At 40.7% G+C, this 27773-nt stretch overlaps 9 protein-coding genes across 9 annotated transcripts; 3 read left to right on the top strand and 6 right to left on the bottom strand.

Annotated features, from left to right (window-relative positions):
* Nucleotides 1–275: 275 nt before the first annotated feature.
* On the top strand, nucleotides 276–2350 carry F5B22DRAFT_639774 (uncharacterized protein; the record flags this gene model as incomplete). Its single annotated transcript, XM_047977764.1, has 3 exons — nucleotides 276–2059; nucleotides 2148–2265; nucleotides 2324–2350. The coding sequence occupies 3 exons, from the start codon at nucleotides 276–278 to the stop codon at nucleotides 2348–2350; spliced, it is 1929 nt and encodes a 642-aa protein (XP_047825823.1).
* A 493-nt stretch (nucleotides 2351–2843) lies between these two features.
* Nucleotides 2844–5067, bottom strand: F5B22DRAFT_627015 (glycoside hydrolase family 61 protein). Its single transcript, XM_047976288.1, has 10 exons — nucleotides 4276–5067; nucleotides 4178–4215; nucleotides 3956–4085; nucleotides 3861–3895; nucleotides 3724–3791; nucleotides 3497–3674; nucleotides 3362–3442; nucleotides 3268–3299; nucleotides 3098–3138; nucleotides 2844–3038 (listed from the first exon to the last, which is right to left on the bottom strand). The coding sequence occupies exons 1-10, from the start codon at nucleotides 4370–4372 to the stop codon at nucleotides 3016–3018; spliced, it is 723 nt and encodes a 240-aa protein (XP_047825822.1). The 5' UTR covers nucleotides 4373–5067; the 3' UTR covers nucleotides 2844–3015.
* On the bottom strand, nucleotides 5068–7082 carry F5B22DRAFT_627014 (uncharacterized protein). The gene is made up of 3 exons (XM_047976287.1): nucleotides 6670–7082; nucleotides 6174–6607; nucleotides 5068–6125 (listed from the first exon to the last, which is right to left on the bottom strand). The coding sequence occupies exons 2-3, from the start codon at nucleotides 6489–6491 to the stop codon at nucleotides 5544–5546; spliced, it is 900 nt and encodes a 299-aa protein (XP_047825821.1). The 5' UTR covers nucleotides 6492–6607; nucleotides 6670–7082; the 3' UTR covers nucleotides 5068–5543.
* Nucleotides 7083–7813: 731 nt separating this feature from the next.
* Nucleotides 7814–9915, bottom strand: F5B22DRAFT_514556 (uncharacterized protein). Its single transcript, XM_047972571.1, has 3 exons — nucleotides 8098–9915; nucleotides 7924–7979; nucleotides 7814–7868 (listed from the first exon to the last, which is right to left on the bottom strand). Exon 1 carries the CDS (start codon nucleotides 9808–9810, stop codon nucleotides 8242–8244), a length of 1569 nt encoding a protein of 522 aa, XP_047825820.1. The 5' UTR covers nucleotides 9811–9915; the 3' UTR covers nucleotides 7814–7868; nucleotides 7924–7979; nucleotides 8098–8241.
* Nucleotides 9916–10684: 769 nt separating this feature from the next.
* F5B22DRAFT_661347 (GroES-like protein) lies at nucleotides 10685–12188 on the bottom strand (the record flags this gene model as incomplete). Its single annotated transcript, XM_047980361.1, has 2 exons — nucleotides 10685–11988; nucleotides 12046–12188. The coding sequence occupies 2 exons, from the start codon at nucleotides 12186–12188 to the stop codon at nucleotides 11007–11009; spliced, it is 1125 nt and encodes a 374-aa protein (XP_047825819.1). The 3' UTR covers nucleotides 10685–11006.
* A 373-nt stretch (nucleotides 12189–12561) lies between these two features.
* F5B22DRAFT_627011 (fungal-specific transcription factor domain-containing protein) lies at nucleotides 12562–14824 on the top strand. The gene is made up of 3 exons (XM_047976286.1): nucleotides 12562–12993; nucleotides 13059–13732; nucleotides 13784–14824. The coding sequence occupies exons 1-3, from the start codon at nucleotides 12640–12642 to the stop codon at nucleotides 14790–14792; spliced, it is 2037 nt and encodes a 678-aa protein (XP_047825818.1). The 5' UTR covers nucleotides 12562–12639; the 3' UTR covers nucleotides 14793–14824.
* Nucleotides 14825–16915, bottom strand: F5B22DRAFT_627009 (fungal-specific transcription factor domain-containing protein). Its single transcript, XM_047976285.1, has 4 exons — nucleotides 16893–16915; nucleotides 16060–16795; nucleotides 15972–16000; nucleotides 14825–15895 (listed from the first exon to the last, which is right to left on the bottom strand). Exons 1-4 carry the CDS (start codon nucleotides 16895–16897, stop codon nucleotides 14989–14991), a joined length of 1677 nt encoding a protein of 558 aa, XP_047825817.1. The 5' UTR covers nucleotides 16898–16915; the 3' UTR covers nucleotides 14825–14988.
* Nucleotides 16916–17347: 432 nt separating this feature from the next.
* Nucleotides 17348–19059, bottom strand: F5B22DRAFT_627001 (beta-lactamase-like protein). Its single transcript, XM_047976284.1, has 3 exons — nucleotides 18566–19059; nucleotides 18364–18501; nucleotides 17348–18310 (listed from the first exon to the last, which is right to left on the bottom strand). Exons 1-3 carry the CDS (start codon nucleotides 18913–18915, stop codon nucleotides 17713–17715), a joined length of 1086 nt encoding a protein of 361 aa, XP_047825816.1. The 5' UTR covers nucleotides 18916–19059; the 3' UTR covers nucleotides 17348–17712.
* Nucleotides 19060–25042: 5983 nt separating this feature from the next.
* On the top strand, nucleotides 25043–26540 carry F5B22DRAFT_626996 (uncharacterized protein). The gene is made up of 3 exons (XM_047976283.1): nucleotides 25043–25425; nucleotides 25485–26393; nucleotides 26451–26540. Exon 2 carries the CDS (start codon nucleotides 25515–25517, stop codon nucleotides 26301–26303), a length of 789 nt encoding a protein of 262 aa, XP_047825815.1. The 5' UTR covers nucleotides 25043–25425; nucleotides 25485–25514; the 3' UTR covers nucleotides 26304–26393; nucleotides 26451–26540.
* The last annotated feature ends 1233 nt before the right edge of the window (nucleotides 26541–27773 follow it).

Genomic DNA, 27773 nt, shown 5'->3' with positions numbered 1-27773 from the left:
GAGACTGTCGGTCTGTTAGGTATGTAGGTATGTCAGCTTCTTACCTCAGGTTCGCTACATCCAGCTAGTCTGGTACCTGTCAGGAGCCGTATCAATATCCCTGCATATCTCTACGCACTGCTCGCTTGTCAGTGGCAAGTTGTCACTGACGTTAGCGCCGTGCCTAGGTTTTCTACGGTAGCAACCACTGGGACTAGGTGCCATACCTAGCGAATGGGGAAAGACAGCATGAGACTCTCCGTGATATTATTTGTACCTGATTGAACAGATCAGTAATGCCTAACCTCAGATCAAGCCCTACGTCGTCTGCAGGCTCTATCAATGAGGGAGTTGTCAGAACATACAAGCGCCGCCCACGTAAACCGATAAGCTGTGAGCCCTGTCGGCATTCCAAACTGCGCTGCGACCGGCAACACCCCTGTGCCTCGTGCATACGGCGAAAATGCGCCGGCTCATGTGTATATGAACGGCGGGCATCCGGCGCTGGAGAGCACACAACACATGTAGAACACCGGGTTGTGCCTCCATCTACGCCATATCTTCCACAGACGGAGCATGGACCAGCGCAAAGTAGCCGAACCGTACCAGAATCTCAAGGCCCGTCTAATGTGGTTGAGACCCCAGAGCAACATGTCGTTCCTGGGCCTACTGACCTCCGGGAACGCCGGGCCTTGACCCATGAACATTGGGAAGGGGTATTGCAAAGACCGATGAATGCGGATGAGCCGTCAACGTTTGCGCTTGATGATGCGGCGCCTCGCGCCACGGGCATTTGTTTTCCATTTCATTCCGAGTCCCAGCTTTCCAAGAGCCATCTCCTAGCCTTGTTGCCGCCGACTCAATCGTGTGATTACCTTATATCACAATTCTTCATGTATATGTCACAGTTCTTTCCCATTCTACATGGTCCATCATTCCAAAAAGAATATGTTGCCTTCGTCATGGAGCCTTCCGCGGTTGATTTCTCTTGGTTAGCGTTGCTATTCATGCTATTATCCCTCGGTCTTCACACACTCGACTACGACGCCGGTCTACCCAGCGAGCTTGGGCCCGACAGACAGAACTCGAATGTATCAACACGGAAGTACAGAGAGGCAGCAATGATATGTTTATCAAAAGATCAATTTTTGACTAGATATCGGCTGACCACACTGCAAGCTCTGCTGCTCATCGTCTATGAGATATGCCACGAAGAAGGAGTTGAGCGAGGCTGGACCATGCTGGGTATTGCACTGAATATTAGCATCGCACTGCATTGCAATGCAGATTTTGGGCAACCTGGCCTAAGCGTACTCGAGGTGGAGCGTCGCCGGCGCTGTTGGGCAGGTCTTCTCTCCCTGTACGCCTATCAGATTGTTTCATATCCTGGCGTTGATATGCTGTTTCTCACGAATGTCAAGGCGGCCATGCCTGCTGATGTTAATGATGCCGACATCAGCGAAGATTCTATCTCGCAGCCTTCTAGCCAGCCGACCCAGATGTCCATAATGATATTCAAAATTCGACTGTTTCAATTGTCTAGTCGGATATGCCGTCACCTAAAGGGACCCGACAAGTTCGATGAGAAGACGCGAGATCTTTTCGATTCCGAGATAGCCGAAGAGCGACGCCAGTGGGATACTATGTTTCCTATGGACAATGGTGTGCCCAGTCTCTTAAATTTCTCGAGCTTTGCTCACTGGTCCTTGCAGTTTCACGGCCATCACCTCTACCTCCTCATCCACCAACCTTTCTGCCGACCTCGTTCTAACCCCACTTGTTTCCGCCAACAATCCCGTGCGAAGTGCATTGACTCTGGTGCGGCTTTGCTGAAACTCCACCAGCGGTTCTGGGAGATCCCTCGACTGAGACCCTGTCGCTGGACATTGCATGGTTTAAACAGCTTTTACGCTATACATGGAGCGGTGGCGTTGGCATCATGCCTTCTAGAGGGAGATTCTCACGCCTCCGAATCACTCCAATACCAGGACATCTTCATCACTGCAGTCAACCGCCTCGAAGAATTACAACATCGCAGTCCTATATGCAAGAAAGCCCATCCCATGCTTTCTCAGCTACAGTATGTGATAATCAATTGCAAGAAATTGCTATTGTTATAAGAACACTGGACTCTTCTGCAAAGCTCGAATCGCTAACAAAACATTTAGGGGCCTCCTATTCCCAGAGCAATACAAGTGGCCCAACCCTGCCAGCTCTACGTTGTTAGAAACATTTGATACATGGGCCGACAACTTACAGTGGATGAACCCAGATACTGTTGACTGGGTAAGTCATTACCGCATGCCGAGATGAATCACAGGAACGTATTCTGATTAGTATTTAGAATTTCTTAGACGGCGTACTAGGTTGAAGTAACCAAACAGGCTTTATTCTCTGTCTCATCTCCTCTTCTACAGATGTATGTGTTCGGTTTTCTAAAGTTGCTAGAATGTCACACAGGGGGGACGGTTGCAATCACCCAATATCGTTAACATGATTCTCAGGAGAACTGAACAGTTCATTAATTGTGACCTCGGCTCCTCACAAGAAGGGTTCTCTTCCAAGGCGGAGATACGGCGGCGAGGATAAAGACCGTATTCGGAAATGCTTAGGGATGGACAACTTTTTACCTGGTACTGTGAAACGATGTTACACGCGTACAAGCTGAACATGCAGTTCGCCTTACGCTTCGGCCGTACGAAAGGCCATTGCAGGTTGTTCATGGTCATTCAAAGACATGCAGTCAATCGTAGGCAATATTAGAAAGTGAGGTTATACAGATTTCGCTTCTTGAAACAAGCCAACGAGAACTACGCGATCAGGGCTGACAGACCAGTTGTATATAGAGTCGATCCAAGCGACTAGGGCCAAGAAGGAATTGGTTGATCAAGGACTTATGCAGCCCTAGTTGATCATTATATTGTGAATAGCATCAAGTTCCAAGCCCAGATCTCTGCCCTTATATGTGAACACGACAGTCAAGTTCCATCTCTAAACCTTCATTTATGGTGGCCTCTATGGGTGCGAGAAGCCATCTTAACATGTGAATAGTGCGGGGCCTAAGGGAGATAGTTAGTTCAATGATGTGATAACCGCTGGGGGCATTTCTTATACGCACCAGGTATCCTATATGGATTACTGTTGGTAGGCGGGTTATTGCTGTGCGGATTCTACTGTTAGAAATCTCCATGTCATGAGTAAGCGGGAAGATGTATGCCACGGTGTAAACCTTAAAAGTGATAGAATATACATAAGATAGAAGATCAAGGAGGGGAAGCAATGACATACTAAATATCAATCAATAGGCCAGGGTCATTTGACTATAATTTTGGCTAGGTTAACTCTCCGTTAATGATGAAAAGTCATTAGGTATGAAACCGACCTTATAAATGCCTGGGATACTTGATGTAGCAGGCTTCTTCGTCCCCTTACTCCCCTTGATGTTGATTTGAGCGCATTCCATCTAGGCCAAGAATCAGTTATGTTGGATTAACACATAATATCACTGAAAACCTACGTATAGTTGAGCACCATTAACGGATCGCGCTCCGTGGAGAGCAATCATTTCAGCTCGTAATAAATATTGTCCGGGTTCGATACAATCCGGAATACGAATCTGCTGGTTTCCACCACTGTTTATCACAATATCGGTCCCCCAGATACCGTTGGTGAAACCTGACTCTTGAATTTTGAACCTAGTCAACCTAGTTAGCAGTGTTAAGAAGTAGGTATTAAGATACCTGCCATCCACTTCCTACACCGCTGTCTTGAGTGGCATTGGAAACTTTCTTGAGATATGCCATTACCGGCCCCTGGATAAGAGTGAGCCAAGATCGACCAGTTAAGTACTTCAAGGATAATATAGACGCTCGTGAGCGTACCTTATGTCCGGGGTCCATCACATCGTTTGATCCCGCTATTAGTTTGTTAACTTTAATAGATCACCCGCCAAGTGGTGCAGCGATCTGTTGCTAACATTGAAGAGTGTGGCGCCAAATAGCACTAACTGTATTACCGGCCGCTACGTCGATGACCTTATTTGAAGGTGTCGTTGGGTTAGGCGGCCCGTTGCAAGCCAAATTAGCCGAGTTTACATCTGTTTGAGGCTTTTAGATTCTTAGCATTATGGCATCTATCTACATAAGCCACTTTGAAGGTGAATGAAGCCTTCATTGTGGGCCTTGTAAGACCAACTTACTCCATCGTAGGAGGGTGTCCGGATGCCATAGGACACAGCTTCATGCACATCATCAGTGTTGACCGAAAGGTATCACAAGGGGAAAATGCTGCGCTTACCATAGGTTTGCTGGCTTGTTTTAAGCTGGCAGAAGATCGTGTGTGCTGATGCTGTGTTTGCCAGCGATAGAGTTAACAAGGAGTGTATGAAATGCATTAGGATGAGTGAACAATGGGATCAGCATCGGTTGTTGATAGAAATTCTATAGAATAGGGAACCGGGAAACAACTTCGTTTCATAGCTCTTCAGTAATATATGGGTACGGCTGATCGCACAGCGGTGGAAGCGCTTGGATATTTGACTAATCGTTCACCACTCGGCAGTGATACCGTGCCAAGGCGGTACAAACGTGCCCGCGCTGTATGGATGAATGAGATATGTCTTCTGATCTTCGCTGCTGAACACCCGGGTAAAGTTGGGATAATAATACTTGACACCTTAGTTGCGGTCACGTATTCTTCGTCACATTATTGATGTCGCCAAAAGATTTCGTCATTTTTGACATTTTTAAAGTCCATACGCGAAAATTATTGTCGCTCTTCAGCGAATGTCTTTTGCTTCCTCACCTTGTAACACCTGATACCGAACTTTGAGGCATTTCAATTAGCTGTCAGGCACGCTTTATAGCTAGTATCTGTGAACAATCTTCTTAACTGTGTTGATGCACGCATGACGAATGACTGGCAAGAAAATAGCCGACATCAGGGTAATCAATTGTGATCTGATTTCTGGGTTATGGATTGACGAGTTAAAAAGGGGGAATCGGAAAGACAGTTGCTACAGCTGGTCAAGGTCTTTTATCGCAGCGCTGAGCCCTCTTATGAGCTACTGGAATTATCCTTCACTCATTACTAATCACGAAACGTTCGGAAAGGTGCTTGCGCCAGAAAAACTGTTATCAAGGCAACAAGAATAGTGCTCATCAATGGTTACGGCATGACTTTCAAACTAGCGCTAACTACCCCATTGTCGAGCAATAATTCTAATCACAGAGGTCAAGCCTTACGAGACCTAGTGACAAACTCATCACGACTTCTGAGCATATTGTTTACACACTCGCTTTCACATTGTATAGGGATTACTACAATGACACTGGTGAGTGCTAATTCGCACAGCGCAATGCAACCGTGTTATTCAAATCGTCCCTATTTTTTTGGGGCCATATGGAAATGTAGGCCGCTTACTCGTAAATAACCAGGCTTTCGGGGTCAAAAGAGTATATATAACAACTGCCAGATCTTCGCAGCCCTAAGCGGGGTAAGCCTAATTATTAATTATGTTTCTTGTTGTAGCCTCGACGTGGGCCTTAATCGGCGTCGCTTCCCGTTTATTGCGATTGTCCCATGTGAGGTGTTGTAGGGTGGCTATGGAAGCTTCGTGGAGAGGCTTCTCCATTAAAGTAATCATGCTGGACCGGCGAGCCCATCTCGCTGCGCGTTGCTGCCATACTTGCATCCAGCTCGGAATAATGATGACGGTCCACTAGCACTCCAGATGCCACGCTTGGCGACCCTGGCATGGACGAGCCTTTCATTTGCGGCGTGACCGGTTCATAGGAGGTCGAGTACGGATGAACAACGACAGGCGGTGGCACATGCTGGCTTGCTTCCTCGGCCTTTTCCCATAGTTTCTTCTTCATGGCTTTATTTTGATGGAATAGCCAGGCTATGACTCCTGCTGCGACGATCGCAACCACGCCGAGGGCAACTGCAAGACCGATTGTTGCTTTTTTAAATGCGGAGGAGGAGCTCCTAGAAGCGTCATTAGTGCCTGATGAAACTACACTCCCTTGAGTAGGGATATCGATAGCCCGGTCAGTGCCGCAGCATCCAAGCTCATTCTGACCGCAACAATATGTCCCATCCGGGCATTGTGTCATCACGACGCTATCATTGCTTGATCCACGATTCTGTATACCAATTAGATTAATGCATTATCGGGGTCGAGTGCTCTATACTTTAGGGTCTGTGCAAACGTTGACACAAGCAGGGCTTTTCCACGTCTTGTCCGTACAAAACTCCCTTCTCAACACGTTATCAAGCGTACTGAGACAAAGCCCAGAAGTTGTGCAATAGTCTCTCTGTTTGGGATCGCCATCTAATCGGCAACAACTGGAATAAACACCGTCTTGTTGAATCCCCAGTTTATTGCAAGGAACTACGGTCTCGTTGTCGGCCAAGGTCATACCGTCAGGGGCCCAGCACTGCACCTCCGCCGCTAAAGCGAGCGGGCTTAATGAAGTAATTGCCCATAGAACCCCGATGAGAGGTAGCATAGCGTCTAACAGTGTGCAGTATACCAGAATAGATTCGAGTCTACACTCTTGTTCCTTACTATCGCGTGCCAGTCGTTTAGTGGATATCGAGGCGAGGTGAGGTGAGTCGCAAAAGTCTGAGAAAGAGGATATACATCAAACAGTGAAGATTAACGAGAGAGGGGAAGACGCCAGTTACCTCTCTCTTTCCAGATGAGATCAATTTGGAACCAGTAGTGAGCGAGCTCCTAGCAACCTACTACTTTGTGTGGCACACCATCCCAGGTGAGCAATAACACCGAGTGGAAAGGCCTCTAGCAAGACAATCGACTCGTTTGGACCAATAGACGGGTGAGATGTCTCGGTGGCTTACCCCACGAAGGAGCAAGGAGGGAGAAATATGCAACCATCACGCAGGCGATTATAGCGCGGGCATCTCCGGCGTCAATTGGAGGGAGTACTACTTTTGGGGGCTAGGAGAGTATATGAACACGTCGCCTATTACATGTTGCGCGGGGAGTGGTGTGTTCACAGGCGCGCGGTCATGCGCGAGACGAAGTTATCTGACCAAATCTCGTCAGCCCTTGTCAAGCACCCAGAAGTGTAACGGCCTGCATAAGATTGCACTTGTTATAGATGCGCCGCATAAATGCTTACGCGAATAAGCCGCAGACCAACACCTATCAGGGGGGATTATTTGGTACTGCACTGCCCATGAGTACTAAGTACCTAACCTACGTAGTTTTCGACATTCCTGTAGTTGTTTCTAATATTGGAACCCTGACGTGATGGAAATGGTCAGAGACACGGACTTCAGCCGCATACTAAAAAGCAAAGAGGGTTCACCAAAGTGGCCACGACTCCCCCCTTAGTTTCGTAACCGAAGTGTTCTGCCATTCTCTTATAGAAAGGTTTTATTTCTTAAACATCGTAAGATCATACAAGCCTCTTATAAATTCACAACGGCGCACCTAGACAACCTAGGTAACTATAAGTATAGTGCGTTGAGCAGAGCTGAGTTATATAATCAAAAGTGCAGTAGTACCAATCCTCAACTACGTCTGAATAGAACTCGTCGGCTATCCTAAATGTGCCACCAACTCGCATACGGCTTACATTAGTGTAAATACACGTCTACTTAGTAACGACTGAAACTCCTAGCCATAATTACCCTAGCCCTGAATAGCGTCAGTCTCTCTTTGAACTACGGTGTCAGACGCTACACACATAGTAGCCTCTCTTCCTACCTTCGCTTGGGATGGTTCGTTGTATAGAGAGTCCTTTGACTTCTGGTAGGTAGGAAATGAGCTCCACGAGGTACTTGAGAGAGAAGAGAAAAAAATTAGTGTGTCACGGGTAATAATACGGGTTGTTGGTTCTGGTTCAATCCATGCGGATCTGTTGAAAGTATTAACAACTGCATACTTACAGTACGGTCTGCAGGCACACTAACGCCAAGATATTGCGTATGGAGGCCGTCCATCTGAATTATTTACGTACCGTTGTAGACTTTTTAAATGTTAGTACCTTGCAGAATCCCTCGCACATCTGACTGCAACCTTTCATCCACGTGTCAAGTCCTGTGATGTGCAGAGTCTCGTGTCAGCTTTCGAGAGGTGCCACTTACAGTAAGGTAGGTATATGTAGATCCACTCCAAAAAACGTAGGGAAGGTATGACAGTTCCTTCATTTCACTGACTACGGGATGGCATGTTTATATTCTGTGGTATCTATCTTGACAGCATGTCTAGATGCACACGATTTACAGGCTCTAGTATGGTGGGTTTTGGCTATGCCACTGGCTACCTTGATAATTATGGTTCTGCTGATAACCTTGGGGGTCGTAATGCTGATCAACCCCATAATTACCCTGGTGAGGTGGTGGATAATGACTGGGTTGATGTTCGGGTTGGGACTGGTGCTGATTCTGATAGTAATCAGCCGAATTACCTTGCTGGTATCCATATTGTGAAGAAGGGTTCGGCTGGTGGCTCTCCTCCAGGCGGGCGCTGGGATTCGGCGGTCCTATGCTCACTCCTTCATTTCCAATGTCGTCCGGAACGGTAATCTTCACCTTGGGCAAGTATCTCTGAACTTTCTCCTCGACTATGTTCTGCACAAAGACCCAACTCTGGCGCTCCAACTTGCGGTGTCCTCCATTTACAATACTGAGAATACTTTCCCGAAGCATTCTCTGTACCTTCAATACGAGACCTCGAATCTTTTCAACTAGTTTCGTCTTAATGTTGTCTCCAAAACCGCGGTCTTGCTGAAATCCGGCGTCACGTTGGAGTTGCGAGTCGAAGGGATTGCCGCCAAGGATCTTCTCCAAGGACCCCTGCAACTCGTCCGGAAGTAGCTCGAACAGCTGCTTCTCAATGCCACCCAGCACTTTGCGGAATTCAAGACGGACGTCCCTATGGACTCTAGCAAGACCTGTACTCAACTTCTCACTGATGACCTTGGAGAAGCCACCACCATTGCCATCTTCATTAGCACTGCTGTCGCGGTCGCCAAAGCCCCTCGAAGAGCCCTCGCTGTCTCCCCTCTTGTTGCCAAAGAGGTCTCCGATTCCTTTCACAAACCCCTTCACGTGTTCTTCAATCTCACCCCTGGCGCCATCGCCGAGATCGCGTGCGCTCGTGTTGCCGCGTAGCCAGCGCTTGATATGGTCCAAGGCAATGCGAGTGAACTGCTCAGCGATGGGCCCGTGATGCTCGCGCAGCTTCACGCCGACCCTTTCCTTGATTTCAGGGCTGATGCGACGTGCCGTGTCTTCGGGACTCCGTACTATGTCCTTGACATTGTTGGTGAACATGCCAAGAAGCCCGTCAAGTTCAAGTTTCTGCCCGCCTGGCCTCAAACCGCCGTTGTTGTCGTTATCTAAGTGATCTTGAACAGCTTGGACAGCAGCGGAGAAGAAGCCGCGGGCCAACTGGGAGGGGTCAGGGCTTCCCTCTGCAAACGACCGTGTGCCGCCGGCGTTGGGCTGGGTTTCGGTAAGACCAAAGATGTCGCGCACGTCGTCGCCTGCCTCGTCGACAATCTTCCCGAAGCTGCCTGTGAGATTCGCGATCTCGGTAGCGAAAGGCAATGATTGACCGCCATAGGTATCTGGGACTGCGGCATCTAGCGACCTTGCGACTCCGGGGTTGCTGGCGTCATGGCGACCAAAGAGATCACGGAACGCGTCGATGACCTGTGTCTCCAACGAGTCGATGGTCTTCTGCTGGAAAATGTCCAGCTCTGAAGCAATGCGGGGTTGAATTTGCGGGGTAAGGGAGTCGACGTATTCGTCCACCTTTTTCATCAACACCTCTGGGATGCCGTGAGAAGACATGACTGAGAGGATGGTGAGATATGGTTAGAGGAGCAAGTGAACGAGGTATTCATTGTTCTTAATGTTCCCCGGGACTGAAGAAGGGCATTAAGTCCGAGCAAGAATCATATACCGGTATAGCGCTCCAAGGTTGCCTACACTTAGCGGCCTACAGCGCATCGACTGGTGTCTTGGCGCTGGGTTGTGCCCTGTAATGTCTGTAATGTGTCGCTATCTCGGCAGTCTCTCCCCAAGCCTTCCAAGATTCCAGCGCTTGGCACCCTGGGCGAGACGTCTCTGTTGACCCAGCACAGCCAGTCCTCTCTCATCTTGCATCGAAATCCTGTACAGATTTCCTGACATTCTGAGTGCGCTTCTGCCTCCCCAATGAGGAAAACATGAATGGCCAAATCTACTTCGCCAGAGGCTTCCATCTTGTGGAGCACTAAAGGCGAGGGCAAGCGTCTTGACAATTTTATGGTGCTTGACGGGTCCGTCTCCTACTCCAAGGTACGGACGATAGTCAGGCCACATCTCATTCAACAGTGAGATACGTGAATAGATGTCTATCATCTTCGCCCACTCTCTGCAATCCCTGCATTACGACTTGGCTTGCTCTTCTTGCTACTTTTCCTATGTAACGCGACCTGAAACGGCAGCATGCTTCGGGAACTCGGCCAGGTCAATGACTGCATTGATGGCCACGCATTCCTGGCCGCTGCAGGGATTATCAAGTCAAGCTTGGACTTTGCCATTACTGTACTCGCTCTGTCCGAACATTCTAATCCAGACAATGTTATAAGGAAAAGTCGCGTCCATTTTATTCGTTGGTGGTCTATCTGCATTGATACGTTCCGTCAAGATTGGCAATTTGCTGTACCTGACAGTGAATAGGATTGAACGTAAGTGATTCTTGTTATGTTATCGCCGGACATATCAGACTTCAAAATGGCCTCTATTTCAATTACTCGCTAATGGACAGCACAGTATAGACTTAGGATAGTAAATGAGATTCCCATTTCCGAATAGTTCTGCTCAAATATACTGAATTTAGCCGCGAAGAGGATCAGTAATGGTCACATCGATGTTGAATCTTTTTTATTCGTTTATCCCAGATATCTATACACCACTGCAAAAACCCCGTCGCCTTCATACTATGCATATTCGGTTGTTGAAGACCTTAATGTTCTTTAAGGGCTGAAATCCCAGCATCGAGACTAAGGTGGGAAGGGAAATGCTTGGAACTGATGTTTCTGCTTGTCTTCCGGTCTTTTTGACGTTGAAGTCTCGTGAGTTGGTGGCGAGTCTGGTGTATCCTCGATGTTATACACATACTTCGTAGCACTAGCTTTGCCTTCCTTCAACTTTTGCAGCCCTTTCAGCACACCATGCAATCCCCCTGGCACAATCTCAAATGGATGCGGTTTCAGTCTGCCATCTGCTAGCAATCTCCCGAGAAAACGAGACCAGAGAAACCCGAAATCCTTATGAGTGGAATGAACACGAGGGAGAGCACTGTTGATAGCCGCCATCCCAGGGGGGTACTTGAACCCTTCTGGATCCTTCGCAAAAAGACTCGGAGGAAGTACAGTGCTGATAATGCCTCCGTTATCGTCGACAAACCGCAGGGTTGTTTCGAGCGTTCCCCCTTCGCTAATAGCATCAAAAACATGGGTCACTTTATTGCCTAGTCCCTTTTGCTTCAAAATCTCCTCAACACGCTTCACTATAGCGTCGTCTCCCTCGCGATAATCGACTACATAGTCAGCTAGGGTTTGTGCAAAGTCGCTTGCTCGGCCAGCAATTCCGATGATGGGATATAGTCCTGAAAGCCGTGCCAGCTTCGCTGCGAATGCACCTACAGCGGACGTGACCCCATAGATCAAAATAGGCATTTTGTTCTCACCCGCCAGTGCTACCTCAACTTGGGGCAAGGGGAGTTTCATGTCGACGTAGAGCGCAATGGCCGCAGTCAGAGCCGCTGTAGGGACGGTGGCGGCCTCTTCAAAAGTCACATGCTGAGGTAGGTGAAATGTCGTCCAGTGCGGCGCAACAGAGTATTCTGCATAACCTCCGTTTTCTTTCCCAGCACGGTGCAAAGCCGCAACTCTGTCACCTGGCTTGAACTCATACACATCCTTACCAACTGCATGGACAATACCAGCAATGTCATCGCCACTGTTATGAGGCCAGCCCTTCCTAATAGAGGTCAGTATATGGGTACACAACAGACTTTTCACAGAGATCAATCAGTACCAAAGGGGATATTTCCAATCTTTAGGATTCGAGCCGGCAACTACGACCTTTATGATGACATCGTTGTCTCCGGCCTCTGGGATAGGGGTGTTGATAATCTCGACGGCTTCAATTGAAGGTTGAACAATAACTTGCTTAGGCATTTTGAAAAAAACTTAGGAATAAAAATACAATGTCTTTCAATTGTGGTTCTTCATTCTTTCTTTCTCAATGTAATAGTAGCGCTATATATACTTGCTTAACTCTAATACTTACCTAGGTAGCTACTTTACTTATTTCCATAAGCTTATATTATCCCGCGGGACGCGAGCTCTACCCAGTAAGTCGCGATCTACCCTTCTCAATCATACTCGCTATGAGTTTGAGAAAATTGTACAATTTTCCACATGGTCCGCGGATGCTATTTAATCACCAACCCCCGTCTACCTAGATTATTACGCTATTGATCATTGGGCCCACTCTCAAGCTATAAACTTATAAATGGGACCGGATGTCCGCGGATCACCTATCTTGGAACTCCGTGGATCTTACATCGTGTTCGCGATCCTTTCTCTGTCTCCAATACATGCGACCAGCGCTATAACTTGTTACACTATGTTGCCCACGCAGAAAGGGCGCCCAGAGCCTGTATCGTGCCAGCTTTGCCGATTGAAAAAGCTGAGGTGCAACCGAGTCCAACCATGTTCAAATTGCCAAGCTCGCAACGTCCCCTGTGACTTTCTCAACCCACCTACGAGGAGTCAAAGAGGTCGAACTCTCGATGCACATAGCACCGATGAAATCCTCAAACGCGTAGCAAGACTTGAGTCAATCGTGTTACCAGGAACTTCTGTTAATGAAGAGTTCTCAAACAGCCGAGCCACTTTGCCCACGCCTAGTTCAGAGGTGCCTGGCCAATACACAGATCTGCGCTTACTCGAGAACATTGGAGTTAGGGAAGATTCGCTTGTAAGTTGTCTCCTGCTAGCATTTCTAGTGAGATTGCTTTAGAATACCTGCTAATAACCTAATAGATATCATTTCTATCAAATGACTTGTCATTTGCTATTCGCGATGATAATTCGATTATGGAATCACTAGATGATGTTCAATTCCTTCCGGCATCTAAAGTACATTCGAAGGAAAACATTATCACAATACCTCCTTATAAGACAGCAGTTATCCTGTTTGGCTATTTTGAGGATAACTTGAGCTATATGTGTCCTATTTTGAACTTCTCAACTGCCCAGTCGCTTACAAAGTCTTTCTACACGCGGGTCAACCAGAGAGAACTTGTCTTACCTGGTCAAGCTGCCTTACTACTATCTGTGTGCGCCCTTAGCGCTTTCTTTTATCAGTCATTTGAAAATGATGGACTAGGCGTATTGGGTTACGATGCTGCCAATCTATCGAAGTGTTGGAGTAGAAGCGCTTTGGATGTCCTGGAACACTCCCGTCGCAACACTTCTGGAACCTTGGAAGACATTCAAGCGCTGATAATCATGTCTTATGTTACGTACCATTTGGATGGCTTCTCGGCTAGATACCGTCATTTATCTGCAACGGCTATTGCAATGGCGAGGGATCTTGGCTTACATCGCTTGGACGCTGATGAATATTACCCAACAGCAACAGGCCTAAGCTTGCACATTCTCGCTGACCGTGAAGTGAAGCGGAGAATCTATTGGCATTTGATAGCTTCAGACTGGTAAGGCAGATCGCCTATGTTCTATCTTGTCTACATGCTGAAAGTGGCTAGGACACACTCAACAATGACAGGACCCCAAGAAGGAACATACTCTATTCACCCTAATCATATTCAAGTAAACCTTCCAACCGAGTATGATGCGAGCGATAATAGTACGTCGGTCACGGTGCCGCAGCCAACCGGCATTACGTTTCTTCTTGCTAGAATTCGCCTTGCACATCTATCGAGGGAATATACAGACACCATTCCATTAGAGACGCCGAAGCTTTTGAAAATCCCTTATCAGCATATAATATCATTGGATGACAAAATCAAGAATTTCTTGGAGGAGCTACCTTACTTTTTTCGAGCCGATAATGAAAGCCGTAATAAGAGTAGATCTCTTGAAGCTGTGTACTCAAAAATCCCTATCATGCGATACTGCATACTCACAGCTGCGCACACAAGGCGATGCAGACTACATCAAAAATTCTTGATTAGAAAGTCTTCTGACCCGCGGTACAACTATTCAAGACAGGCTTGCCTGGAATCGGCGAGGATAGTAATTCAGCTTTATAAAGAGCCAAAGTCCGAAGCCGATTCACCGTCCATGGAGACAGCGCGTATGGCCATGGCTGTACACTATACACACCTGGCGCTGGTCATTCAAGTTATGGACCTGTGCTTTAATAAGAATGAAGGAGACTATCAGGAGCGAGGGAAAGAACTACTTTCCACGCTGCGAATGCTTGAAGGAGCCAGAAAGATTTCCCCCCTCCTAAATCGCTCATTGGACTCCGTAGTGGAGGTGCTTCGTAAACACCAAGTTGTTCTCTCAAAGGAAAATTTGGCGAGCCCCACGATCCACCACACTGCCTACCAGTCCCTTGAAGAGAATGCATCTCTTTCTGAGAACACCCAGCCCAGTTTTCCACAACATAGTTCCGACTTCGGAGACAGCTCGCTTGCGATTGATTCATCAATTAATGAGTTCTGGGGGAGCGCGAACCATTTCGAAATGGACTTTGATTCAAATACTTGGGATGCCCTTTTTTCAAACTTGGAATCAGGGCCCCTCTAAAATTATTTTATTCCACAACTATTAAATAAGAATGGAGTTTATATTAAGCCAATATTTGGCCCCAACTATAGTATTAAGCCCTGTATAAGTTATTGATACATGTTCAGTTTCGCTTCTATAAGAACGTTTATTGTAGTTCTAATGTGTTTTAAGATCTTGAGGTCCTCATATCTAACAGGTAGTTAGCCGCAACATATCATTGGACGCTGTTCTGAAACTCTCCGTTCATATCGGCAACATCAAATCTGAACAAGTCGAGCCAGGTACAGTCAAGAGTGCTATTGTCGACAGACCAGTCTTGCAAGGCATTAAGGTTCGCAACCGAAAACTCAGCATTCGGTCCTGTAGTTTGTTCCAGAAGAGCCATATTATCGCAGAAATCAGGAGGGAATGGAAACATTCGATTCGAAACAGGACTTGACTCTAGATGTTCGCTGTTTCCGGAACACCGTGAATCAAGAGTCCGGTCAATCCTTGTTTTGAGCTTGTCCATCATTGCAACACCCCACTTGGCGTCGCCATATTTGCCATCCAATCCCTTCAGGATAGATCGAAGGACTGCCAGATTTCTTTCGCGCTCAGACTTTTGTTCTGAATTTTGGGGAGTACGGTGTATTATCGGAAGCGCAAGTACCAGACAATAGAAGCCATTATGATGAGGAAGTCTCGCTTCATCTCGACAATCAATCTCCTCGTACAGTGTGACCGCGCATGATGCTGATAACAATGATGCAACCGATACTCTGCGTGGTCCGCCTCTATCTCTGCACCTGAGAAACTCACTTAGAATGATGGCGACGAAGTATTGAATCAATAGCTCAGAAACCGGCCGGCAGTAGCTTTTCCTTGTTCCGCCCTCGTCGAATAGCCGTAGTTCTCCTGGAAGGCTGTTAACCCAATCACATAGTGACGTCTCAACTCTTGAGAACTCTTCAAGCTCTATTGGCCGTCTGTCTCTGTGAAGCTCTGACGTACGACTAATGATAGTGCACAGTTTGGAGCTTTCGATAAAAACCACTGAATGAAGACATGGCATATCAAAGTCATCTCGAGTCGGGAGTTCGACATTGAAATCATTGCGTCTGAGCAATGGAGGGCGGTTCCTAGCACCACGGTCAAGTCAGCGACTAGTATTCCATGAACCAATCTTGTTTCAAAGTGACCTGGAATTGAACATACCAGCAAGCAGCCTCAAGCGTATCGTTATTCTTGTGACATGTCAGCAAAGATAAGAAGATGTCTCTACAGTAGATGGTGAGTCACGAACATGAAGTGTCCAAAATATCCTGCGCAGGGATTTCGCATCAGATCGGTTTACATAAGTGCATTCTCGATAAAGTCCCATCTGAAGCGCCAACCGAACTGCTACCGCTATCCAATGCCAGGGCCCATCAAGGGTAATTGGGTTGGAGGGTTTAGCGCTCCATAGAGAAAGAAGGCAGATAGCCTTGAGAGTGCGCGCTGTGTCTCGGTCAAGATCGAGGCATATTAATAGCTTCACCTCTTCGTATAACTCGTTGGCGAGTTTGAAACCTCTGGGGTTAGGCCGCACTAAATTTCCTACGAGGCAAATAGCCTTCCCCAGGGCAGTTGATGCATTCGACCCATCTAGGTCTTTAGCTTCAAGTACTGGACAATAGTGGAATACAGACTGCCAATATGCATCGGCCCACGCCCTTATAAGTACGGGACGCGGAGTCGGGTCGAGTTGAACTGATTTACGAAGCGCCTGCAAATTCGGCGGGCTCGTGAACGGGGTTTCCTCCACTCCATTGATATCGCCAGTCTCTCCATAGTAAGAGTCGGAGCACCGGTTGATGAAACTCCTGGGTTCCGAGCTCGGCGTATTGGTATCGCCCGGCGGTGTGGTCTCTAGATGCGTGGTAGCGACGCTAGGGGAAACTTCTTCTAAGTCAGGAGTTTGTAGGCACCGGATCGACCGCGATCCAGGTGCTCGCAGTCGCGTCCCGCTCAGCCGATTTTTCCTTACACCAACTCGGCGACTGATGATATTGTTAGCATGCTGTGAACACTCACTAGGCAGGCGAAGATATGAACGCACATGCAGGGCTGCTGTGATTGGCGGCAATGTTTACATACTCCATTTGAGCTGGTCTGCAAGTCACATTTGATCTAGCTACGGTCTTCAGTCTCGCGGTCTGGAGTTTGGACTTTTGGGTGGGTGCCGGAAGGTTACCTTTCGGAGATGGCAGTTGGTGCAAACCACCCTTGCACGGTCTGAAGCCAGCATCTCTGTTAATATCCGATAGGAACATGAGATTGATGAGAGGATAGTTATACCGAAAACCGCATTATCTCGGCCGGCTCCTCTCAGTGTAGAATAGCTTGTGTCGACGCCGAGATGGATTTGCGGGCACATTTGAGGTCAGCTTTGGTACGCCGACTGCCGACTGCCGAACACATTAGGTAGTTGGTAATGCCGAATGCCAGGCCAAGCAAAACCCACGACTGCCGGTGCCATCCCATTTGTAAGCAACGAGCGTACCTACCTTAGGACTTATACTTATACAAGGTGACATGACTTGTGAAATGATAATGACTGATTTCTCATCATCGTGAGTATCGATCATTACTTCTTCTCTGGCTTAATTGCCTATTGCGTGTGTTTGATAGCGCTATCTCTCCCCCATCGTGCTAGCGCATCCCCCTGCCTTCTCATTCATAAATCCGCTGGAATCGGGTCTAGTAATACCTAGCTATATGATTACCTAAATAGTCAAGATCACGTGGAAACATGAGTTTGAGATGCACATGACGCGTATGTCGCGGTTTTGATTGATGTGTCTCTGACTCTCTCCCGCGAAAGATGAGACTTGTTTACGATGAACGCGCATGATGCCACGCGATGCTACAACCACGATACTGCTACACACTTCATACATGCGACCAGTTGAACTTCCTACTGGCCAATTGATACAGCAGCCGGTGTGAGATCCGCCAAAAACCTCCACAACGACTTCTCCCTCCATCCCTTCACCCTCCAACCATTCGCCGGATGTGGGAAAAAATCGACAATTCCCTGGATTTCCATATCATGTGCGAATACAAAGAAGATGTTACTTTGCGCGTCTGCTAGCTGGGCGTCCTTGATCGTTTGAATCGCTTGCGGAATGTCGACGGCAAGAACAGGCTCGAAAAAGGGTTCATATGCTTTGCGACCGTGCTTATGGTTCAGCGCGTGAAACTGTTCTGCTCCCGGGCAACCAGAGATTCGCGCTCGAAGGTAGTCAGGTAGAGGGAATTGAATGTTCGCTGGGATGGGAAGATGAGGGGATGGCCGGATCTCCCCGCTATGATGACAGAGATCGCCGCCCATGAAGATGAAGGTGTCTGGACTGCTAGTGGTCCGGGCAAGGCCAGCAAGATGCCCGATGGTGTGACCAGGCGTGTGGAGAAGGTAGAATGAGCCATCACCAAAGAAGTCGTACGCTTCGAAAGCACCAATAGTCAATGATCGAGACACATCAGAAAAGTTGATTTCTCGTAAAGTCCGACCCCTATTGTGAGCATAAGTATATCTCGAATTTTATACCATCGTTGTATGACTTACTCCAAATGACGTTCCTCAATAACATCTGCTCGCGTGGGATATGCTGGTAGATAGGCATTCTTGAAACCTGGCCCGACGACTAGAGTGGTCGATTTAGGAAAAGTCGTAATATCACCGATGTGATCGAAATGGTGGTGGCTAGGCAGAAGAATAATCAGTAATACGATGCAGAAAACGAAGACTGGAGAAATTGACTACCAACCTCCAGATGACGCTACCTATGTCAGCAGGGTCTATACCATCGCCTCTGAGAACATCCGCAACGTGCTTATTCCCATCAACCGAAGCAGATACCGCATCGAGCATCTCCAATATGGCTGGAGAGTAGCTGGCAGGATCTGGGGGTATTGATAGGTCGAACAGCACTTTCTCGCCTTTTGAACTCTGGATCAAAAAAGACCAGGACGCCAACGGTCGAAATTTGTCGAACCCATCGATGCTAGGGGTTAGTAGGGCGGCAGTAGCAAGATTGGTTAGGTAAACATCGGTATTGATGATGTATACATGGGCGATGGTACCAGCCGGAATGTCAAAAGAGGGGGCAGCCGTCATTATAGCAAGATTAGATTGTAATATAAATTGGGAGAGACTGAATACTTACCAGATATTATAGAGTTGGGAATTGAATTTATTATTTAATTTATACCGAGCTCCATGGTAAGCAGTCATTAAAATCAAACTGCCGTCTGCCGAGACGTTGTACGGAGACTGCCGCATAAAGATGCGGTACTCGGCTCACTTTATAAAATTACGCCGGTTAACGGGAATAAAGCTGGGACATAATAGCTTGCAAGCCTAGCAATGAGTATTGTTTCAATAATATGTTAATCTCCACAATAAGATTCTACGGCTCTATTCAGAGTCTTATCTCATCCGTTCGCTTCTCGTTTAGACGTAAACATCATCAGCATTAAGTTTGTTAGTTATGGTAATCATGGCTTTCAGGCTGTTTCGTTTAAGTTTCGACATATGGTGTAAACTAAATCATCTGGATCATAAATCCTAACTTGCCTCCTTATAGGTTCTCAATCTTCATGACAGCATGCACCTCGGTGTCGTGACTAATTCTTAGAATCATAAGGACTCGGAAAAACTTTTAAGGTAAAGGGACTGCTGCTTGCTGGGAATAAAGCTTAAAAACACATAAATGAATCATTGTAAATTAAGATTATACAAATTGAAGTTACTTATAGCTATAAGCTGACCACACCCCCTACGAACCACCCCCCTTGCGAACCATCTATACTGTACGGTATTTATATATAAAACTATAAAATAGATAATTAAAAATAACTAATTAAAAAAAGCATCTATAATTATTAAACTTTAAAATTAGCTATATAATATAATTCTATATATATAATTAAATTATAAAAAATATCGACCTATTATAGGAAGTGTATTTAATTATTAAAGTTATAGTGGTTTTTTTAAAGTGTAATTTATATAGGAATTTGCATAGTGCTATATAAAAATTTTTAAACTTAATAACTTTAACCTAGAATATTTATATGAAGAAAATTTATAAAAATAAGTATAATATATTAATAAGTGCTAAATTACTTAATGAACTTAATTCTTTTAACCGTTTATTTTTATCATTTTTATTCAATTTATTATATATTATTGAAGGTAAAAATATTACCTTTTTAAGGTATTAATTTAGGTAAGAAATATATAGTACGGCGTCGCCAGGGTTGGAAATTAGTAATACTACTGTAGTATTTAGTAATACTACTACTACATGTAGTGTAGTAATAGCACTTACTAATACTACTGTAGTTTAATATTGCTATTATTAAATACTATAGTAGTATTACTATATACTATATATAGTATTATTGATTTACTAATGTAGTAATTTTTTATATATATAAAAATATATAATTTTATTATTATTAATAATTAATAAATATAAAAGTATATAGAATTTTATAAAAATTAAAAGAATTAAAAAGAATTTAATAGAATTTATATAAAGCTATAAAATAACTATTATTAAGCATAGAACTTTATAGAATTTAATAGAAATTAAAAGAATTTTATTAAATTCTTTTAAATTCTATTAACTTCTATAAAGTTCTATGCTTATTAATAGCTTTAATAAGCATATAAAGCTATAGAATAACTATTATTAAGCATAGAACTTTATAGAATTTAATAGAAATTAAAAGAATTTAATAAAATTTCTATTAAATTCTATTAACTTCTATAAAGTTCTATGCTTATTAATAGCTTTAATTAGCATATAAAGCTATAGAATAACTATTATTAAGTATAGAACTTTATAGAATTTAATAGAATTAATAGATTTAATATAAATATCCATTAACTATATTACTTAAAATTGGTTTTCTCTTTATATAATAACACTTTATATTATAAATATAATAACCTTAAATGTAAATCACTTCACTTATACTTATTATTATCATTATTTTTATATAATGGACTCTTCATTTTACGAAAGCGATATTTTAACTAACGCTTTTTCTGATAATGAAATTAATTCTAATAACGAATTACCTAATTCTAATAATGAATTAATTACTTTATCAGAAAACGACGTTGAAAGTACGGCAGAATCATCAATTAATTCAAAAGATTATAATAATAAATCTTTTCAATTAAATGATGAAAATAGTTCGATTTATATTTTAAAAGAAGGCTTATTTACTTAAACTTTATTACTTATTAACCTTAATAAAGAACGAAAGATAATTGTTAGATGTATAAGGTAAGTTACTTCTTTTTTTAAATATTTATTTTATAATATATTAAATATATTATATTTACTAATTACTTTTAGTTATTAATATTCGAAAACTGTTAAAGTTAAACGCTTTCAATCTTTTAATTTCGTTAAACATTATCAATTTAAACATTTAAATATTGCTTATAATAAAGCAACGGAAAAAACAAAATTAAAAAGTAAGTTATTTATTTATATATTAAAAATACTTTACTAATATAAATATTAGAAAATATTATACAACCTATTGCATTAACCTTTTTTAATTTATAAACAAAAAAACGACCTCGAAATATAACTATATTAAATGAAAATATCGATGAAATTATTAATAATAAAATTTTAGATTTTATTATTAATAATAATTTATCATTTAATATATTAAATTCCGATTCCTTTCAAAATCTAATTCATTTTTTTAAGCCATAAATCCTTATTTAACTTTTATTTAATAATTATATATTAACTATTTATTAGGGACTTTATTATAAATCGAAAAACTATAAAAGCATTATTGGATTCAAATTTTTAAAGTGCTTTAATAGCTTTTAATAACGAATTAAAAGCTAATATTAAAAGTAATGGAAGCTTTTCTATTATTTTTAATATATGGACTTCGAATTCCTAAACGGCTTTTATAGGGGTTATTATTTCATATATTAATTCCGACTTTAATTTAATATATAAATTAATTGGATTTAATAAAATAACTAACCGTCATAGCGGGTTAAATATATTTAATTCTTTTTTAAATATATTAAACCTTTATAATATTGAAATGAATAATATATTTAGGTATGTTTATTATTTAATAACTGTTTTATATTAAAAAACTAATTATTTATATTAGTATTACCCGAAATAACGCTAGAAATAACGATACATTTTTAAACTCTTTTTAAAGGGAATATTTTAATTCCTTTAATAAAGAATTTAATAATAATATTCGTTGTATTTCTTATATAATTAATTTAATGGTTTAAGATATATTAAAACAATATATTTTAACCACTACAGATTCTGAAAATCTAATTAATTATATTGCAAACGGGGATAATATTGAAAACCAAGGGTATATAAGTAAGTTATTTCTTTATTTTAACTTTATTTATAATTATATATTAACCTTTAATAGGTTTAATTAACCGTATACCGCGAATAGTTATTTTAATTAAATATATAGCTGAAATTAAAGCGTTATTTCTTAAAGGAATTAATAAAGCAAAAAGAAATAACGAATTGCCTTCGGATTATAAAATTAAAAAGATTCCATTAGGTATATTCTTTTATATTATATAATTAATTATATTATATTTCTTTATTAACTTAATTATTAAATAATAGTACTTAATGGAATTCTACTTTTCGTATATTAAATACGTTTTACGAATTAAAGTCGCCTTTAGAATTCGTTAATCGGTTTACTATAAATACTGAATTTAAACAAATATATTTAAATTCTTTATATTGGTTTATCGTTAAACAATTAAAGAATTTATTTATTATATTTGTTAAACCTTTAGTTAAATTACAAGCGGAACTTTATACTACTTTACCTAAGTCGCTATTATATATTTATAAAATATATAACGATTTAAATAACTTTATTCAATATTATTAAAGGAAAATCCAAAACGATTCTTTATTAGTAAATATTTTCTTTTCCTATTTATTACTTTATTATATATTAATTATATTATAGGAATCAATCTTTTCTAATATTATTAATGTTATTAAAAATGGTATTAAAAAATTAGAAAAGTATTTCCCATAACGTTTAAATAATACAACAATTAAAAAATATAAAGCTTATATTTTAAGCTTTATATTAAACCCTCGGTTTAAAGTTAATCACTTTAAACCTAATAGGTTATTGCATTTTTATCCTAATATTAAACGAAATATTATTCGCTTATTTAAATTAGAATTTAATTCGTAAGTTATTTTCTTTAATATTTATTATTTTATATTAAATTATTAACTTATATTTAGATTTTTAAACATAATTTCATCTTCTAGTTTAATTAATATAGATAAATTATCTAATTCATTTATAACTAATGAAATAGATAATAATTCTAATTCTGATTTTAAAAGTGAATTTTATATAAATTCATCTTCAATAAATACAGAAAAAGAATTTATTATTTATTTAAAAGAAGAATTACAACCTCGAAAAGTAAGTTTATTTACTTTATATATATATATTATAATATTAATTTTTTTATAGGCTAATCCTTTGGAATATTGGAAAAATAATGCTTTTAGATTTCCAATACTTTCTATTTTAGCTAGAAAATACCTAGCTATTCCGGCTACTTCTACTACTATTGAACGAATTTTTTCTATTACTAGTAATATTATTACTAAAAATAGAAATAAACTTAGTCCAGAAACGGTTAAATCATTGATTTTATCAAAGAATTAGCAATTAAGCTTTAATGAATTATATGATGAAGAAGAGGAAGAATTTAATAATGAAGATGAGGATTAAATTATATATAATTAAGCTAGTATATAGTTTATTATTTTAAATTTCCTTTTTTATTAAATTTAATATTATAAAATAAGTTTTATAATTAAGTTAAACTTAATTTTAATTAATAATATATTTATAAGTCTTTTTTTAAAAGAATGATTTTATATACTTATTTTAAAATATTACTTTTTATTATAATAAGTATAATGTATAATATCGTAAATAAATATTAAAAATATACTATAAATTATATAGTATTAAAGTAATGATTAACTTATTAATTTATAATCTTTATTAACTACGCTATATATAATATAGAAGGTGTAGGCCACTAACTGAACCACTCTTTGACCTACTAACCTATCCACCAACTGAACCACTCTCTGACCTACTAATCTATCCACTAACTGAACCACTGTTTGACCTACTAATCTATCCACTAACTGAACCACTGTATGACCTACTAACCTAGCCACCAACTGAACCACTCTCTGACCTACTAATCTATCCATTAATTGAACCACTGTTTGACCTATTAACCTAGCCACTAACTAAACCACTGTTTAACCTATTAACCTAACCATTAATTAAACCATTATTTAACTTATTAATCTATCCTTTAAAAGACCTATTAATTATACTATTAACTTAAGGGTTAGGAGCTATAACTCTTTTATAATAACTTATTTAAATAATTTAATATCTTTATAATTATATTAAATATAATATATAATTTATTAAGGCTTTTCTTTATAAAGTTTCTTTTATAAAATATATAAAATAAATTTATATAAATATAAAAATAAGTATAATAAATGTAATAAGTGTAGTAATATTACTTATAGTATATAGTATTACTAGTAATAAGTGTAGTGTAGTAATTATACTTATTAATATTACTGTAGTATTTGAAAACAGTTACTACTAGTAATACTACAGTAGTAATACTACACTGTAGTAATAATACTACATACTAATTTGCTAACCTTAAGCGTCGCATTAAAATACTGTACATTTTTCTACCTAAATTATTATCGTTAAAAGGTAACATTTCTACCTTTAATAATGTATAATAAATTAAATAAAAATAGTAAAAATAAACGGTTTCAAGGATTAAGTTTATTAACTAATTTAGCATTTTTTAATATATTATATTTATTTTTACGATTTCTTTCCATATAGATATTCCAGGTTAAAGTTAATAGGTTTAAAAAATTTTATATAGCATTATATAAATTCCTATATAAATTATACTTTAAAAAAACCACTATAACTTTAATAATTAAATATACTTCCTATAATAGGTTAATATTTTTTATAATTTAATTATATATATAGAATTATATTATATAGTTAATTTTAAAGTTTAATAATTATAAATGCTTTTTTTAATTAGTTATTTTTAATTATCTATTTTATAGTTTTATATATAAATACTGTATAGTATAGGTGGTTCGTGAGGGGGGTGGTTCGTGAGGGGGGTGGTTCGTGAGGGGGGTGGTTCGTGAGGGGGGTGGTTCGTGAGGGGGGTGGTTCGTGAGGGGGGTGGTTCGTAGGGGGTGTGGTCAGCTTAATGAGCATGATGCATCTCTCCTTATATAAGTTACATATTATATACCTGTTCCTTCATTCATTTTTCTTAAACGGAATTAAGAAAAATGATCCTAGGGCAAATTACAGTCTGTCTAACGTCCTCTGAGATATGATGCCGACCTATATAAGCGCTAAGAACCCTAATAGGTCCGTAATATAGGTCGCTGGGACCTGTTGGTCTGCAATGTCCGACACAGCCCCCTTGTTTACCTGGTATTAACTGCTATGTCTTCACAATGTAACAATTTCTCAAATCTCTTCTGTATTATAATTTTGCATTCGTCTAACCTTCTGAAGATGCTTGGATGATTTAATTACTCAGACATTATGGAGGATCAAAACCATTCTTCTCAGCAAGAGCTTATGGTTATTCACGCCACTCTATTTCGAATGGGGACAACATCGTTAGCTAAAGCGTACAGAACTTTGGGCTATAAAGTACACCATGGGGTCGACGACGTTCGCGGAAACCCCTGGAGTCTCATAGAAAAAGCAGCTGAAGCTACTTGGCCATCGATCCCTGGAGCGACGAAGAGGCAGCCATATACACGAAAGGACTGGGACTCTTTATGGGGCTCCAAATATGACATAGTCACCGATTTAGCCTCACCATTCGTCCACCAGCTCATCAAGGCTTATCCAAATGCCAAAGTTGTTATCGTCCAACGAGACTTTGATTCTTGGTGGCCAAGCTTCAGATCACAGCTATTAACAACACTGTTCTCCTCTCCTCTTGTTGGCATTGGCCTCTTCCTTGACTGGCAGATCAACGGCGTCCGCGCTGGCTATGCAATGCGCAAAGTTCACTTTGGGTTCTTCGGAGCCAAGAACATTGCTGAAATAGAAATGAAAGCGCGCGAGACGTATAATAGGTATTTCGAGACGCTAAGGCAGATGGTTCCTCCTGAGAGGAGGCTTGAGTACAGCATGGGCGATGGATGGGAACCATTATGTGCGTTCCTTGGAAAAGATGTTCCAGATATTCCTTTCCCAAGATTGAATGTGAGAAGGCATTCGAAAGGGAGAGCAGCGCGACGAAATGAAAGAATCAAGGTTGGATTTTGGGCATTGGCACTCTTGGGCATTATAGTGGCCATCTGGTTCATTAGATCTTAAAAGCAACGCGCTAATATCTATAGCGAGTGCGTCGCTGTACTGTACGATACTACACGAGACCTGTCAATATAGGACAAGTATAAATCTGCAGTAGGTCCCACACTAAATCTGCAGTACCCAGGTGCTAACGGCTAAAACGGTCTGTAGCACACTCACAGCACTGTTTTTGCTATACTATCTACACCTTCCCAAATACCCTACCACCTACACTTACAGTACCCTACCACCTACGCTTACAGTACCCTACTACCTACACTTACCCTACTGTTTTTAACCTTTAACAATTCTTAAAATCCATTAATTTTATTACTTTTATAAATTATCTAACTATATAAAGATTCTTAAGCTTAAGGAAATATAAAACTTAGGAATGTATAGCTATAAGGAGGGGGGGTTTAACCAATAACCTATAATAACATTCTACTTTGCAAGCCCCGATATATATAATGTACAAATATTGCAACCAGCTGAAAACAGCTGCGTACACCTGGATACTGCAGATTTAATATAGGACCTACTGCAGATTTATACTTATCCTTAATATAAGCCTAGGTGCTCAGTATTGTAATATTTTACAGCCTTGGACTCTGTGTAACCGATGGCACCCACCCACATTAGCATACGGGAAGATGACGCTGGAAATTCTGTCTCTGGAGAACACAACGATGCTGGTTATAAAGAGGTTATATTCACTTGAACTCGATCCTCCTAACAGTTTAGTGGGTAAGAGTTGTAGGTAGACGGTGCGGGAGATGTGTGCGCACGCTTAACCTTGTCCAAACTCTCCGTCTGGGCGGTTTGGCGACATTAGATATTACCGGCGGCCGGCCTCGAATCAAACCGGTATAACGTTATCACAGTAGAGCAAGTACAGCAAAGTGGGGAGGATATTGTTAAATATAAGGGGTTATATTTATTAAAATAAAGGATATATTAATAAATAATGCAATATAAGGAGTAAGTTAAAATAGCTCTAACTTTAAGGATCTACCTTATAAAATTATTAATATATACCTTAAGGGTAAAGTAAAATTTATTTAATAATAATATATATACTTTTAAACTTTTAATTAATTAATTTATTTATTTTAATAATTAAAAGTTTTATATATTTAAATATAACTTTATTAATGTTTAAAATTAAATAATATAATATTAAAAAAATAATATAATAATATTATTAATAGTTAAAATTATATTTATTAAATTAAAAAACTTTAATTAATAAAAATATAATTATATAATTAAAGTAAAATCTTTAAATTTATAAAATTATTTAAATATTAATAATAAAAAAGTAATTATAATTAAAAGAATTATAATTTTTATAATATTAAAATTATTTAATTAAATTTATAATAAATAAAGTAATAATATTAACGCATCTCCCACTTGACCTGGCCACCCAATTGACCTGGCCACCCCAATAACCTATATAAAACCCTATTATTTCAATCTTTAATAACTTTA

The sequence above is a fragment of the Xylaria bambusicola genome (assembly GCF_022495145.1).
Source record: "Xylaria bambusicola strain CBS 139988 unplaced genomic scaffold F5B22scaffold_70, whole genome shotgun sequence".
Classification (NCBI taxonomy): Eukaryota; Fungi; Ascomycota; class Sordariomycetes; order Xylariales; family Xylariaceae; genus Xylaria; species Xylaria bambusicola.
This window is presented reverse-complemented; position numbering and strand designations above follow the sequence as displayed.

Coding starts and splice junctions, on each gene's coding strand:
- F5B22DRAFT_627014 (XM_047976287.1), bottom strand. CDS start 6,491: ATGCTACCTCTCATCGGGGTTCTATGGGCAATTACTTCATTAAGCCCG. Junction 6,126..6,173: donor ACGTTTGCACAGACCCTAAA/GTATAGAGCACT, acceptor ATTGGTATACAG/AATCGTGGATCAAGCAATGA.
- F5B22DRAFT_627011 (XM_047976286.1), top strand. CDS start 12,640: ATGTTGCCCACGCAGAAAGGGCGCCCAGAGCCTGTATCGTGCCAGCTT. Junction 12,994..13,058: donor GAGTTAGGGAAGATTCGCTT/GTAAGTTGTCTC, acceptor ATAACCTAATAG/ATATCATTTCTATCAAATGA. Junction 13,733..13,783: donor CATTTGATAGCTTCAGACTG/GTAAGGCAGATC, acceptor GAAAGTGGCTAG/GACACACTCAACAATGACAG.
- F5B22DRAFT_627001 (XM_047976284.1), bottom strand. CDS start 18,915: ATGACGGCTGCCCCCTCTTTTGACATTCCGGCTGGTACCATCGCCCAT. Junction 18,502..18,565: donor ATAGGTAGCGTCATCTGGAG/GTTGGTAGTCAA, acceptor TCTTCTGCCTAG/CCACCACCATTTCGATCACA. Junction 18,311..18,363: donor ATTGAGGAACGTCATTTGGA/GTAAGTCATACA, acceptor TGCTCACAATAG/GGGTCGGACTTTACGAGAAA.
- F5B22DRAFT_627015 (XM_047976288.1), bottom strand. CDS start 4,372: ATGCATTTCATACACTCCTTGTTAACTCTATCGCTGGCAAACACAGCA. Junction 3,896..3,955: donor TTGGCGCCACACTCTTCAAT/GTTAGCAACAGA, acceptor ACAAACTAATAG/CGGGATCAAACGATGTGATG. Junction 3,039..3,097: donor TAATCCATATAGGATACCTG/GTGCGTATAAGA, acceptor TATCTCCCTTAG/GCCCCGCACTATTCACATGT.
- F5B22DRAFT_626996 (XM_047976283.1), top strand. CDS start 25,515: ATGGAGGATCAAAACCATTCTTCTCAGCAAGAGCTTATGGTTATTCAC.
- F5B22DRAFT_514556 (XM_047972571.1), bottom strand. CDS start 9,810: ATGTCTTCTCACGGCATCCCAGAGGTGTTGATGAAAAAGGTGGACGAA.
- F5B22DRAFT_627009 (XM_047976285.1), bottom strand. Junction 16,001..16,059: donor GGATATTTTGGACACTTCAT/GTTCGTGACTCA, acceptor ACATGTCACAAG/AATAACGATACGCTTGAGGC. Junction 15,896..15,971: donor ACGCTTGAGGCTGCTTGCTG/GTATGTTCAATT, acceptor CCGTGGTGCTAG/GAACCGCCCTCCATTGCTCA.